The sequence below is a fragment of the Choloepus didactylus genome, chromosome 22 (genome assembly GCF_015220235.1).
Source record: "Choloepus didactylus isolate mChoDid1 chromosome 22, mChoDid1.pri, whole genome shotgun sequence".
Lineage (NCBI taxonomy): Eukaryota > Metazoa > Chordata > Mammalia > Pilosa > Megalonychidae > Choloepus > Choloepus didactylus.
In genome coordinates, this window is record NC_051328.1 from 30,029,346 (window position 1) to 30,045,711 (window position 16,366).

The window sequence follows — 16,366 nt, forward strand, 5'->3', positions numbered from 1 at the left end:
TCTGAGGTGGAAAGATTATCAACCATGGCTAGCACCAAATATGGATTTTTTCAAATATTAGACTTGTTCTGGCTTCTTGCAAATTCAAAAGGAATTTGCATATTGAAAGAAAACATTATGCAACATTTTAAACTTTAAATTTCTTAAAACCCATTATTATTATAGGCAATTTAAATAATTTTCAGTTTTATTAGACAAGACTCCTATGAAAATAAACCAAAACAATAAAAATATCTCATTCTTGATGGGGACAGAAAAGGACAGATTTTACATTAGCTTGAGCAGGAACAGGAAAAGACTGTTCTCTGCAAGGGATGTGATTTCACTGAAGAAGACAACAGGTCCTTTATCTCTATGTAAATTATTCAATCTCTTCTGTGATCACCATAACAGTAGCCTTTACAAGAAAAAGAAGTGAAAAGCACAGTGTAACAAATTCAAATTCCCGGACCTCTCTCCTCTATTAGCCTCCCCAGTGCCCCTGGTTGCACCTGGTTATTACACTCACTCTGCTGAGGGGCTGGCATCTGAACTCAGAGCCCCGGGTTAAGCCTTTTACAGCTCTTCTTTGTGTCAGTGTTTCACAACCAGTAATACAGGGAACAAGGCATAATCATTTAAAACAGTGTTTTGACAATGGGGACTGACAGCTTGATATGCTGAGCCCTCCGTCTTGGAGCTTGCTGCTATGAAGCTCATTACTGCAAAGAAGAGGCTAAACCTGCTTATAATTGTGCCTAAGAGTCTCCCCGAGTACCTCTTTGTTGCTCAGATGTGGCCCTCTCTCTCTAACTGAGCCACCTCGGCAGGTGAACTCACTGCCCTCCCCGCTACGTGGGACCTGACCCCAGGGGTGTAAATCTCCCTGGCAATGCAGGATATGACTCCCGGCGATGAATCTGGATCCGGCATCATGGAACTGAGAACATCTTCTTGACCAAAAGGGGATGCAAAATGAAATGAAATAAAGCTTCAGTGGCTGAGAGATTTCAAATGGAGTCAAGAGGTCACTCTGGCAGACATTCTTCACTTTTTAGGTTTTAATGTACTGGAATACAAGAAGAAATACCTGAAACCATCAAACTCCAACCCAGTAGCCTTGACTCTTGAAGATGATTGTATAATAATGTAGATTACAAGGGGTGACAGTGTGATTGTGAAAACCTTGTGGATCGCACTCCCTTTATCCAGTGTATGGATGGATGAGTAGAAAAATGGGGACAAAAACTAAATGAAAAATAGGGCAGGATGGGGGGATGATTTGGGTGTTCTTTTTTACTTTTATTTTTTATTCTTATTCTGTTTCTTTCTGGTATAAGTAAAATGTTCAAAAATAGATTGGGGTGATGAATGCACAACTATATGATGGTACTGTGAACAGCTGATTGTACACCATGGATGGCTGTATGGTATGCAAATATATCTCAATAAAACTGAATTAAAAAAAAAGAGAGACCCAAAACAAAACAAAACAAAAAAAACAGTATTTTGAAAATGTTTTTGAATACAACCTTCATTAATAAATGAATTTACAGTGTGATCCAGTATACATACTTGCAAGTGTGTGCGTACACATTCGTAAACAAGTTACATAAAAACAATTTTACCATAACTATGCATGCATGGTACATTCTAATAATTTCTCTTTTATTCATTTCATTTTTTTGAATGCTGGCTTTTATCCACTAAATTGATTTCCAATACATTAATGGGTCCTGACCCGTAGTCTGAAACATGATGATGTATAACACTCTCATATTTTGGGGCATAATATCACAAAATAATATGACATAAAATTATATTCCTTAATCAATTTGGAATTGTAAAATTCTAGGCAATAGAAATTTCAAACGAAATATCAAATTCTCTTCCCTGGTACATATAAAATGTGAAGAATTGAGAATTATTCTGAAGAACTGGTGGACCCATGAGTCACAACCATTTGGAACAAAAATAAACACCAGGCAAAAGTTTTTGGAGGAGCCCAAATGAAGAGTGAAAGGTACTTACTGGAACCCAGCCAACCTGCACACAGGCAAGAGGAGACTTTTATATCAGCATTGTGATGCAATCTCATCTTCCTTTTGCTAAAAAAAATAATTATAAGACTACTGGGGTTGGAAAGAAACTTAAATGTCAAATTTTACTTTCTTCTGTTAGATGACAAAAGTAAATCAACATTTCCTTTGAAAACATGACTAATGACTTTGGTCCAAAATAGCTAACTTCGATTAGAAGTCATTCACTAAAATGTTTAACTTTCTCTGTTCCTTTTTTCCTCTCTTTTTTAAAAACAACTATTAGAATTTTATTAGCCAAGGGGGAGCAGATGGAGGGGAAATAAGTACAAAATATATCTTAAGCATCCTTAAGTATAACATATTTATAATTTAAGTATCATTTTAAAAGGCCACTGCCCATCAGCTCATTAAATGTACCAACCTCCAAAGCTACTGACATCATTGAGCCACTTGTCGGTTAAATTATTATCTGCTGTCCTTTGGCACAGAAGACTCCTTTGTATCTGACTTTGGTATCGGAACCAGCATAGGATGCTGTACAGTGGTTTCAGGTTAGCCCTGGCTCTGGAGGGGTGTGCTTTTCTCCAACATAACCTCTAACCTGCTAGCTTAGCTGACGCACATGACCCATGACACGGTGCCTCGACCTCCCTACAGCGATGTCCACTGCCAGCCATGGTACACAGAAGAGAGGGCAGAGGCTTGAGAACACCAACGCTGCAGCATTCTCTGGGGAACCACACTCCAGTCTGGTCAGGGATGGCCGGGAGCCTCTCTCGTGGCATTCATGGGGCCCTATGGAATTTCCAACAACTCCCAGGGTCTGTAAGTTCAGAAGGTGCTTTCGAGCAGGCAGTGGCACCCGCACCCTGTAGGACACACCTCCTGGGTCCGAAACCACTCCATCATGTGGCTGGTATGTCCCCCGTGTCCACAGGTCAAGCAGAAATTGGACGAGCCACGCACGGCCACATGGCAGATGGCACACTGAAATGTGAAGCCTTTGCAGATGGCACACTGCGTGCCACGGACCTCGCTCCGGCAATGGCTGCAGTACACGCCGAACTCTGGAAGCAGTTGGAGACAGCCAAAGAAAAGAGAAACAATAAGTTTAGTTCTGAAAAAGGAAACTGGGCATTGTTAGGCAAGAAAGATTTAGGATGTAGTCATCTTTGGATTCTACAGGATTGTATTAGATCAATAACTTTCAAACTTTTTAGAGCAGAAGAACCCCTTCTGCTAAAATCTAGACAAGCGTTTTAAAGAGCAGCTGCTCCCAATGAAGTGGCAGGTGTGGGCAGGGGGTGCAGTGGGTGCCTGGCTCTCTGAGTCCCTGTGTGGAAACCCTGGCATCCACCCTAAGTGGTGACTGCATCTCATTCCCCTTCCCACCTTCAATAGCTGGCCTGGGGCCTGACATACAGAAGGCGCTTAAACGTTTGCGGAAAGAACTGAACAATTAAGTCAACATTTCAGGTGAGAGCTCAAGGGGTGTACAACGTCTACAGCTGGCCCTTTTTAACACCTGCCTACTAACTGACTGAGCAACCAAAGATGGATCATGTCAGGATGCCACCGTGCTTCTCTGCCCCAGAGGGGAGCCAGCAGGGCCACCATGTTGGAACTGTTTCCAGGCTTCCTGGAGGAGACCGTGAGGGCTGACCCCATCGTCCATCCACCCATCCCACCCAGCGTGCTTGTTACCACCCTGAGTCCTGGCCTCCCCTGTGACCCACCATATCTCCCCCTTCTCTCTTCCCTCTCTCCTCTGCATATCTCTAATTTAAATTTCTTATCCTTTCTCCTCCCTGCCCAATCCTTCCATTGGGCCACCCAAAATGCAAACTTTCCCACAGGCTCTGTACACTCTTCTCTGTATGTTTCCTTCACCATCTGACCTCAACTCAATTCTGGCTGCCGCCTAAGGGCACTGCTTCATCTGGAGGCCCTGACAGGGGCAGGAGGAGGGGTGGATGCTGTGCCCATTGCTGCCGCAAGACCACTACCTTTCCTTTTGAGGCTAACACTACCTGGCTTTACCAGCCTCTCACCTTTTTTCTGCTGTCATCTACTGACACTGTTCAACACACATGCACACCCCTTTCACTGAAGGCCTGGTTCTCAAATTTTCCTGCTACCCCAACTCTTGGCATGATCCCTGGGGTCCTCAAAATCTATACTGCGTACACTTTGCACATATGGCCTTTCAGGTTATCACCGTCCTCATCTTAACTCATGTTCAGACTGTCCATCAGCCCCTTTCTGGCAGCAGTTTCCTCTCTGGCTGGCCTGAATTCCACAGACCAATTTCATAATCACTTTTTTGCAAATATCCTCAACTCCTTTGCCCTTCTCTCCCTCCACTGTTCCACGTGGCAAAACCTCCACCCTATCACCTCCCCACTCCGTGTCTCCACCAAGAAGTGGAGTGTCCAGAAGGAAGGCCCACCTTGGAGCTGTGCGTTTCCCTTCAAATTCACCGACGGCGAAGGATACTGCACTGCACAGCAGTGGGATTGTTTGTCTTCCATCCCCCAGTGACTACTTACACCCCTCCACTTTCTGCAAACTCCTCCCACGTCTCGTCACTCCCCTCTCACCTGATGGCCCCTCATCTCACTTCCCTGAGAAAACAGATGCCCTTCATCTTTACACCACAGATCTTTACATCTACCTATCTTTGCTCCCCTTCTCCTTCCATCTGTTTCAACAGAGGGAGTGCTTTTTTCTACAGGAGCCAGTCCCTCTGCTTTATGATAATTGTACTTGCAAAAATGTACCAATAAAAATGTTTAATACACTATAACTAAGGAAAAAATTATATGATAGTCCGAGTTAAGGTAAATCCTAAGATAAATTAGATTGGATTGTTAATTTTGGTTTAACAGCCTGCTATGTCTTCTCCCTCTAAGCATTAACATTTTATATTATGTAAGACTTAGGTTTATTTTCTCATGAAATGCCTAATTAGTTTAAGCTTAAATTTCCTTAATGGTGTTACTGGTTAGATATTAGTTCCATTTGATATTTAAAATTATGAGAATGTAAAAAGTGTATGTTCAAATAAATTGAATTATAACAATATTTTGTTTTAAAGGGTTTGTTCTTTTGCACTCTAGATTACACTGTAAATGAAAACCTAATTATTCTCCATATCCATCTGGGTAAATTATTAAAATATCATCTCTCTAAAAAACTCATATCATTAGTGTGCCAGTTTGAATGTATTATGTCCCCCAAAATGCCATTTTCTTTGATGTAATCTTGTGTGGGCAGATGTATCAGTGTTGATTAGATTGTAATTCTTTGAGTGTTTCTGTGGAGATGCGCCCCACCCAACTGTGGGTGATGACTGTGATTGGATAATTTCCATGGAGGTGCTACCCTACCCATTCAGGATGGGTCTAAATTAAATCACTGGAGCCATATAAATGAGCTGACAAACAGAAGGAATTCAGTGCAACTGTGAGTGACATTTTGAAGAGGCGCTATAGCCAAGAGGGACACTCCGAAGAACGCACAGAAGCTACAGATGAGAGATAGTCTGAAGACGGCTGTTGAAAGCAGACTCTTGCTGCAGAGAAACTAAGAGAGGACAAATGCCCCAAGAGCAATTGAGAGTGACATTTTGAAGAGGAGCTGTGGCCTAGAAAGAAACGTCCTGGGAGAAAGCTATTTTGAAACCAGAACTTGGAGCAGACGCCAGCCACGTGCCTTCCCAGCTAACAGAGGTTTTCCGGACGCCATCGGCCATCCTCCAGTGAAGGTACCCATTTGTTGATGACTTACCTTGGACACTTTATGGCCTTAAGACTGTAACTGTGTAACCAAATAAACCCCTTTATAAAAGGTGATCCATTTCTGGTGTTTTGCATTCGGCAGCATTAGCAAACTGGAACAGATTTTGGTACTGGAAGTGGGGTGCTGGTGCTGCTGAGTTTGCAAATACAAAACATGTTGGAATGGCTTTTTAAATGGATAAGGGGAAGATTCTGGAAGAATTGTGAGAAGCTTGATAGAAAAGGCCTAAACTGCTTTGAAGAGACTGTGGAAATATGGACTCTAAAGATATATTCTGATGAATGTGATGTTGCAAACTGGAAGGAAGGCAATCCTTGTTTTAAAGTGGCAGAGAATTTGGCAAAATTGAGTCCTGTTGTTGGGTGGAAGGCAGAATTTGAAAGCAATGAACTGGAATATTTAGTTGATGAGATCTCCAAGAAAAATATAGAAGTAGCCTGGCTTTTACTTGCAGCTTATAGTAAAATACGAGAGGACAGAGATAAGCTGAGAAATGAACTCTTGGTTTCAAAGAACAGAAATTGATGGCCTGAAAAACTCTGGACTTCCAGAGAGTGGAACTCCAGAAGTTATAGCCCAATGTGAGGATTTAACCAAACTTGGAACCCGATGGCCATTTCAGTACAAGCCAAGATTGGAGACGGAGTTATCCAGAAAGAATTTGTAGAAAGTCCTATTGTCTGATGGCTTTGACCCCTGTGTGCTTCATGCGAAGCCAACAGAATTTTTGCGAGCTCTTCACCAACAGAGCCGCTGCCGGTCGAGACTGGAGGAGACAGACAAGGAAAAAATTGAAGGAAAAATTCCTTCAAAGACAGAGCCATGGAGGTTGAGGTCTGGAGTTAAGAGATCTCAGGCTGGGAGAGTGGAGAGGCCCACAAGCATGGAAAGGGTGAGTCTGCCCCAGAGGTCAAGGGTGGGCTTTCACCTCGATGTTCAGGAAAGGTGTTGCCACCTCAGGCCTCAAAGAGGGTGGAGCACATTCCCAGGGGACTGGGGAGAGCCTGGCTGCTACCCCACTGTTCTGAAGGGGTTGAGTGTGTGCCCCGGAGATGGAAGAGAATCCGGGTGCTGCCCCGATGTTTGAGGAGGGTGGGGCTGAGAAGGTGGTCTCCCCAATGTGTGGATATGTTGAAACACTCACTTCAGCGTTTGGAGAGAAAAGAGCTGCCACAAAGGCCCTTAGGAAGGGTTAGACTCCGGCTCTCTCAAGCCCCAAAGCCGCAACATCATTCTGTTAATGACTCTCAGACTTTGAAATCTAATGGAGTTTGTCCTGCGGGTTTTAGGACTGTTTTGGTCCTTTTCACCCTGTTTTCCTTACTGTTTCTCCTTATGGCAATGGGAATGTTTATCCTATGAATGTCCCTCCTTTGTATACTGGAAGCACATAACTTGTTCTAAGTTCACAGATCCACAGCTAAAGGAGAATTATGCTTTAGGACTGACCATGTCTATAATTGATTTTGATGGGATCTTGTACCTAACTATTGTTACTGAAATGATTTCAGTTTCTGTGATATTGTTGTGGGATGAATGTATTTTGTATATGGAAAGATCATGTCATTTTGGGGTCCAGGGGGTGGAATATGCCAGTTTGAATGTATTATGTCCCCCAAAACACCATTTTCTTTGATGTAATCTTGTGTGGGCAGACGTATCAGTGTTGATTAGATCGTAATCCTTTGAGTGTTTCTGTGGAGATGTGCCCCACCCAACTGTGGGTGATGACTCTAACTGGATAATTTCCATGGAGGTGTTACCCCACCCATTCAGGGTGGGTCTAAATTAAATCACTGGAGCCATATAACTGAGCTGACAAACAGAAGGAATTCAGTGCAGCTGTGAGTGACATTTTGCAGTGCAGCTGAGAGTGACATTTTGAAGAGGAGCTACAGCCAAGAGGGACACTTTGAAGAATGCACAGAAGGTACAGATGAGAGACAGTTTGAAGACGGCTGTTGAAAGCAGACTCTTGCTGCAGAGAAGCTAAGAGAGGACAAATGCCCTAAGAGCAATTGAGAGTGACATTTTGATGAGGTGCTGTGGCCTAGAGAGAAACGTCTTCGGAGAAAGCTATTTTGAAACCAGAACTTGGAGTAGATGCCAGCCACGTGCCTTCCCAGCTAACAGAGGTTTTCCGGACACCATCGGCCATCCTCTAGTGAAGGTACCCATTTGTTGATGATTTACCTTGGACACTTTATGGCCTTAAGACTGTAACTGTGTAACCAAATAAACCCCCTTTATAAAAGGTGATCCATTTCTGGTGTTTTGCATTCGGGCAGCATTAGCATAGTAGAACAATTAGTAATTATGTTTCTTGATAGTATGTCCAAGATCCTCATTAACTTTAAGACCTCGAACTACTATTTCATTTAATTAATTCATGAATAATCTTTGCATATCTGGACAATTTCTAAGTGGAGCTAAATTCTTAAAGACAGAGAACACAAAAACACTCAGTCACTAAGCATAATTTTATGTTTCTCCCTTACCTCTTACTGTTATACATTAGAAGCTGGCCATTAGGTGACAGGTTACAAAGGATATGCAGACACCTTTGGGCCATGCTTGTGTAAATGCTTATTTTTACCACTTTAGGAGAAATAAGATGTACAATGTGCTCAGTAATAAAGCTGTCAAGGTATCTTTTCCACTGCAACTATCTTTAGAATTTCCTTGATGGTCTGCTAGAGGCACTTGCACGTGACAGACAGCCCTAGATTTTCTTTGTGTCTGAGGGAAGAGCCCTTAACTTCTGTTAAGAGCTGTAATTAATATGGGTGGTTAAGACTATACTAGATACAAACTGCAAACTAGTACTATTCGCAAAGAGGTAAGAATCTGTATTCAGATAACTGATATGCTTTGTTTGTTCATCAAGGGAAATGCTATAGTTTTATTAAGATGGTCAATCAATGAGGTACACATTCTGTCTTGTTTAATGTGCTGATAAGGGTGGTATATTTAAAAATAAAGTTAAAAACTTTAAATTTGTTGTTCTTTGTATGTGTATATGTGTGTGTGTTAAGGTATTTTAAGACTTAAAAAAATCTTATAAACCATAGAGAAGAAAAAAGCAATAGTTCAAAAGAAAATTGATCTGTAAACAAGAAAGAGAAAAGTTATTCTGTGCCTGGAAAACAGAGGCTCTTGAAAGCACCAAAATAATCTCACTTGAGAACTGGCTAACTTTTGATGATTTTGGTCATACGTTTGAATTATGTTAAGCAAAAGTCTACTTCTGAAAAGTCTAACGATCACAATAATTATTATTTGCTCTTGGGTTTATTTTAAATATTGTCATTCTGAACCAAGTCTGCAATTATTTCTTGTCTTTATGTACTTATGACTTATGCTTATAAATCTCTAGCAATTCTTTTTTTTTTTTTTAAGGGTGGCAAAACATCATTTATTTTAACAATCTACTTAATAATTCAAGATCAAATGATAAAAATAAGGGCACGTCTTAGATGACAAAACAAAATGGGTGCATAAAACATGAAATGAGAAATTTTCTGCTGCTTAAATTAAACCTAAATAGAAAAATGATCAGATTATCTCAGTATATTAAGCTACAACCTAGTTGTAAACTAGTCACCTAAAGAAAAACCACATCTAGCAATTCTTTTTGAAATTGCCTTTTCCCAATTTCAGGCCCCAAATTCAGAGTAGCAGAGCTCTCACGGAACATCTTTTACATTTTAAATATCTTTGGGATTTTCCAGATGACCATTGGGCAACACTAAAAATTTGTTCCCTCACTTTATAGAAGGAGAGATGCTAGAAATAATGGGGAATGTTTGGTTTAATTAGCTCAACACTATTGTGAGAGTTCTTATATTTATTGAATCCTAATATGAGAAGTATTGACAGATAATAAAGAGAATTTCAAACTCTCTAGGTTAACTGTTTATAAGTACAAGGTTGTTAATATGAAATTCTTTCAACAACTGTGCACCATTCAATATGGATAAAAGGATTCTCTTGTTTTTTTTACAAGGACTGGCAAATGTGTCACAAACTGACTTTTATAATGTTTTTAGGTTTTAAAATATTCTTTTTCATTTGGCTACAACCATAACTAACATTTTATGGGATGAATTAAAAGGCTCTGGAGATTTGGCAATGTCCACACTGTTCATAATGTTTTACTCTCAGGGTAATCACAAACTAAATCCTAATGAAATGATTACGTATATAACTAAGTAGAAGACTCCACCCCAATCTAATATTGTTACTTATTATAATAAATTAACCAGAGCCATTTAGCTTTACTGTCCAACAGGAGATTTCTGCTTTCTCCTCACTTGCCTGAAGTCCCCTGCTATAAACTGTAGGTCAGCAATAGAAACTTCTAGAAGAAACATCAAAATAAAACCTCTTTCAAGAACTGTCACGAGCATCTTCATACTGACACTAGACTGAAGAGACTCCTGGGTCCTAGATCTACAGAAGATGCTGACATCCCCTAAATGAGGCACTGACACTTGACAGATTGTGGGAAGGCTATGGGATTCCCAGGACTCTTCAATCCAGAAGCAGATAACTTTAGTGAAAGGAGAGGGCTAAATAACCTAGGTTAATTAGAATAAGACTTACTTACCAAGGCCTGAATAAAACTAATGAAAAATTTAATCATGGTTAATGGTCTATTTTCTAACAGACCTCTGAGAAAACACCTTTTCTTACTTCTTGCTCCATCATTACTCTTCAATTTAACAGGTTATACTTACATAAATTACAACAAAACACTCTTTAAATAGCATCTTGCTCCAATTACCCTCTCAGAATTCTAAGGAAAAATTTAAAAATGATCTTAATATGGACTGTGAGGTCATAAATCATCAGGAAAACTTTAGGCCAATAATTCCATAAGAAACAACACATACTGATTAGCTTTCTCTGCAAACTACTTGAAACTACAGTTAAGTGTCATACAAAGTAACTTCTCTTTTCCTGACAAAGTAAGTATTCACACAAATTCAACAAGAATCGGTCCTCCTTATCAGGATACATGTGGATAAATCAAATTTATAACAAGGACATGTCAAATGTCACATTTAAATTCAAGTCTCATTTAATTGGCTATGATAAGCTATTACTAAGGAGAATCCATCATACATAGGTATGAAGTCTACAAAGTCCTCTCCAGAAACTTCTTTGGCTTGGGAAATACCAGCCTTACAGGAAGTAAACAATGTCATTTCCTGACAGGCCAGGACCACTGACAAACTTGGGGCTCACTGGGAAGGAGGACAACTACTACAGGTAGAGGTTTTGCAGGTGAAACCAGGTAGAGGAGAAGTGGATCATTCTTGGTTCCCAATAGACAAACTAATCAGCACAATAAAAATATTTCTGGCACAGAGAACGATTACATTATGATTCCAGAAACTTGAAGAAACCTATAGACAGAAGTTAATGCTAAAATCTTAGTATCGTAGGGCTCTAGTTTGGTTAACCACACAAGATTTCCGTGTATTGTTCTAGTTTGCTAATGCTGCTGGAATGTAAAACACCAGAAATGGACTGTTTTTTACAAAAGGGGGTTTATTTGGTTACACAGTTACAGTCTTAAGGCCATAAAGTGTCCAAGGTAAGTCATCAACAATTGGGTACCTTCACTGAAGGATGGCCGATGGCATCCGGAAAACCTCTGTTAGCTGGGAAGGCATGTGGCTGGCGTCTGCTCCAAGTTTTGGTTTCAAAATGGCTTTTTCCCAGGACGTTCCTTTCTAGGCTTCAGCTCCTCAAAAATGTCACTTTTAGTTGCTCGTGGGGCATTTGTCCTTTCTTAGCTTCTCCGGAGCAAAAGTCTGCTTTCAAAGGCCGTCTCCAAACTGTCTCTGTAAGCTGAAACTCCTCTGTCAGTTCCAATGCGTTCTTCAAAGTGTCCCTCTTGGCTATAGCAAGCTTGCTCCTTCTGTCTGAGCTTATATAGTGCTCCAGTAATCAAGGCCCACACTGAATGGGTGGGCCACACCTCCATGGAAATTATCTCATCAGAGTTATCACTTACAGTTGGGTGGGTCACATCTCTATGGAAACTTTCAAAAGGATTCCAATCTAATCAACACTAATATGTCTGCCCCACAAGATTGCATCAAAGAATATGGCTTTTCCTGGGGGACATAAGACATCCAAACTGGCACATGTATTAATCAACATCACCAATTATACACATGTGAAAAAAAAAGCCAAATAAACAAAACATTAAATTAATAAACTGAATCAGAAAATTGCTGAATAAAATTAGATGACCTAAACCACATCTCAGGGGCAGGAATTGCCCCCTAAGGAGGGACTGAGAAAGGATAGCACCCACCTTGCTCTACCACCACAATGACAAAGCACATCATATACCACAATTAGAAAAAAGCAAAAACAAAAATCATCTTATAGCCTGGGATTCTTTCTTTTTTTAAAGAATACCCTTGACTAGCATTAACTCTCAAAATAAATGAAACCTTAAGCCCTTTCTAAAAATACCTAACTCCCAAATGAAAATAAATTTATCCCTCAAATTTGCTATGTAAACCTGTCTGCAGATATGTGACGATTCTGGCAGATGGGGCAATCACGTGAGGAACTGCTGATTTTCCCCCATGAAAAGACTAACTGCAACCTTGGTAACCCTGAAGTCTTTTTCTTTCAGTACTTGTTTTGCCCTGATTTTGGAAAGTCCAATTTTTCCAAAGTCTGGACTATTTTATAAAACTGTGCAAATAAAAATAGCTTTCCTAATGTTTTTTGTATGACTCTTCCTTACACATCCCACCCCCCTTTTTAATCTCCTGATGCTATTTTTATTAGTATTAGGACATATTATTCATTCTTGAATATCAATTATATTTATATCTTAACTCTGATTGGGTTATAGCCTTCTTAACCCCAGAGACCATACCTTAGATTTCCTTGTATATCCCACAAAATCCAGCATTTCTGTGTAATAACAGATGTCAGTAAGGGTTTAGCTGATTGATGGATTCATACAAAAGCTACATATCTCTGTGATTCATATATTTCCCTGAAAACTAATTCTAAAAGACAAATTGTTCCCAGGCTATCACTAATCTCTCCCTGAAATGCCTTCATGCATTTAAGTTGATCTGAAAAATATATTGCCCAAATAGCACTTTGTGTCTTTACATTTCTTCAAGTACACACACCAAAATAATCCATATTAATCCTCATTATTCAATATCAAAATATGTATCTTACTCTGGTTTATTTACTTTTTAAAACAGAAACTATAAGGACACATAATTTAAAGAGTCAAATGGCTTCATAAAGCTTATTACAACAACCAGCTCTCCCCTCACCCCCGTACCTCCTCACTATTCCCCAAAGGGAAACTTTCCAATTCATTTAACTGCTTCATTTGTTTTCACCCCATCTCTAAATAACATATTCAGAAAGCTATTTCTTAATTTTCATATGTAAGCATTATCTACTGACTTTCCACAGTGGAAGCTCTCTCACTCCCCTGATCTCCCCCAAACCACCCTTTTTGCCACACACATAGAACACTTGTCCCTTTATCTTCCCCATATAGTTCTGTTATCATTTTGGTTGCACTAGAATTCAGATTTTACATTATTTATCTAAGTAAGTATTATTCAAGCTAAACCATGTACTGTGAACCTTATATTATGTACTATGCACTATAATTACTTTTCATTTCTTGCATCTTTTGTTTTTCCTAGGGTTAGAAACAGTCATGTTCTTTTTTTTTTTTTTCTGTGTCAGTACTATCACTGACATGTGACACACATCTCCCATTTCTGAGATAACACAGTGTAATATGCCCTGTTTTCCTTTGTTCACTTAGAGGTATGATTCTACCACCCATCTTATTTTAATACACTTCCTAACATTTTCCACATTCCAAAATCAAAATTTTTTGATGTTTGTGTTAAAAAAAATCTGTGTTACAATAGACTTCATCTTAGAGGGAAAATGCTCCAAGAAAAATGTGTTTGGAGTTTTATCAAATCCAAAACAAAACAATTTAAAAGGAACTCGAATCATAAGGAACCAAAAACATACAATTGCTTGCCAAACCTAAATGATGACATGAACATTTGCCTGTAGGGAAGAATACATCAATTGAGGTAGAAAAATAAAGAATAAAGAAGTTGGGCATGTGTTTCTTTGGCTTAACTACTGATACAGGAAAAATTTGATTTGAAGGACGATGTATATAAAAGTATTACATTTCTGCTTCAAGGACTCATTTGATTTTAGTGTGCAATGAAAAAATATATATTTTGACCCATTCTCAATACTAGATATAACATGAATTGCAAGGTCCTAGAGCCTACATCCCAAAATAATTTTCCTTAACCTTTGGGACAAAAAGTTTTCACAGTAACTCCCAGTAGGAATGTTCCTAGACTTCCATGACTGGTACATTTACCCCATCACTACCATCCATAGTGTCTGTGATTTTTTTCTTTTATTATTTCTGTTTGTCTCTAGTTCCCCCTTCTTTCTGGGTTTTGTTATCTCAGCCCAGCCAGTCAGTCATTTAGGTTTTAACTTAACTTTGGTCTGCAGTGAGGAAATTTCCGTACAAATATTATCCAGAGTGACAGGGCTAACGTCTAACTACTTAAACCAGCTTTATGCTCCTTAACTCATTAAATGCAGTTTTTTTTTTTTTTAATTTTTTTAAATTTTTTTTAATCATTTTATTGAGATATATTCACATACCACGCAGTCATACAAAACAAATCGTACTTTCGATTGTTTACAGTACCATTACATAGTTGTACATTCATCACCTAAATCAATCCCTGACACCTTCATTAGCACACACACAAAAATAACAAGAATAATAATTAGAGTGAAAAAGAGCAATTGAAGTAAAAAAGAACACTGGGTACCTTTGTCTGTTTGTTTCCTTCCCCTATTTTTCTACTCATCCATCCATAAACTAGACAAAGTGGAGTGTGGTCCTTATGGCTTTCCCAATCCCATTGTCACCCCTCATAAGCTACATTTTTATACATCTGTCTTTGAGATTCATGGGTTCTGGGTTGTAGTTTGATAGTTTCAGGTATCCACCACCAGCTACCCCAATTCTTTAGAACCTAAAAAGGGTTGTCTAAAGTGTGCGTAAGAGTGCCCACCAGAGTGACCTCTCGGCTCCTTTTGGAATCTCTCTGCCACTGAAGCTTATTTCATTTCCTTTCACATCCCCCTTTTGGTCAAGAAGATGTTCTCCGTCCCACGATGCCGGGTCTACATTCCTCCCCGGGAGTCATATTCCACGTTGCCAGGGAGATTCACTCCCCTGGGTGTCTGATCCCACATAGGGGGGAGGGCAGTGATTTCACCTTTCAAGTTGGCTTAGCCAGAGAGAGAGGGCCACATCTGAGCAACAAAGAGGCATTCAGGAGGAGACTCTTAGGCACAAATATAGGGAGGCCTAGCCTCTCCTTTGCAGTAACCGTCTTCCCAAGGGTAAAACTTATGGTAGAGGGCTCAACCCATCAAACCACCAGTCCCCTATGTCTGTGGTCACGTTAGCAACCATGGAGGTGGGGTAGGCGAATACCCCTGCATTCTCCACAGGCTCCTCAAGGGGGCACTACATCATTTTTTTTTCCTTGTTTTTCTTTCTTTCTTTTTTTTTTTTAACTTTCCCTTCTTTTTTAAATCAACTGTATGAAAAAAAAAGTTAAAAAGAAAACAAACATACAATAAAAGAACATTTCAAAGAGACCATAACAAGGGAGTAAGAAAAAGACAACTAACCTAAGATAACTGCTTAACTTCCAACATGTTCCTACTTTACCCCAAGAAAGTTACATAATATAGCAACCTTTCTGTGAACTTGTTCCTACTATATCCATCAGAAATTAACAGACCATAGTCATTTCTGGGCATCCCCAGAACGTTAAAAAGCTTATCTGTTCTTCTTGGATTATTGTTCCCCCTTCCTTAATTACTCTCTACTGCTAGTTCCCCTACATTCTACATTATAAACCATTTGTTTTACATTTTTCAAAGTTCACATTAGTGGTAGCATATAATATTTCTCTTTTTGTGCCTGGCTTATTTCACTCAGCATTATGTCTTCAAGGTTCATCTATGTTGTCATATGTTTCACGAGATCGTTCCTTCTTACTGACGCGTAGTATTCCATCGTGTGTATATACCACATTTTATTTATCCACTCATCTGTTGAAGGACATTTGGGTTGTTTCCATCTCTTGGCAATTGTGAATAATGCTGCTATGAACATTGGCGTGCAGATATCTGTTCGTGTCACTGCTTTCCGATCTTCCGGGTATATACCGAGAAGTGCAATCGCCGGATCGAATGGTAGCTCTATATCTAGTTTTCTAAGGAACTGCCAGACTGACTTCCAGAGTGGCTGAACCATTATACAGTCCCACCAACAGTGAATAAGAGTTTCAATTTCTCCACATCCCCTCCAGCATTTGTAGTTTCCTGTTTGTTTAATGGCAGCCATTCTAACCGGTGTTAGATGGTATCTCATTGTGGTTTTAATTTGCATCTCTCTAATA

The 16,366-nt window shown here is 39.6% G+C and overlaps 1 protein-coding gene across 3 annotated transcripts in view; it reads right to left on the reverse strand.

The window, feature by feature from the left end:
* Positions 1-1,474: 1,474 nt before the first annotated feature.
* The window catches only part of WDR59 (WD repeat domain 59), a 138,115-nt gene continuing 123,223 nt past the window's right edge, over positions 1,475-16,366 (reverse strand). For 2 of the 3 annotated variants that reach the window (XM_037815685.1, XM_037815683.1), the window contains one exon: positions 2,279-3,088. In XM_037815685.1, coding sequence (XP_037671613.1) covers positions 2,853-3,088 — 236 coding nt within the window. In that variant the 3' untranslated portion in view covers positions 2,279-2,852. Of the gene's footprint in view, positions 2,088-2,278; positions 3,089-16,366 lie in introns of those variants that run through there. The other variant, XM_037815684.1, reaches the window with a different exon arrangement.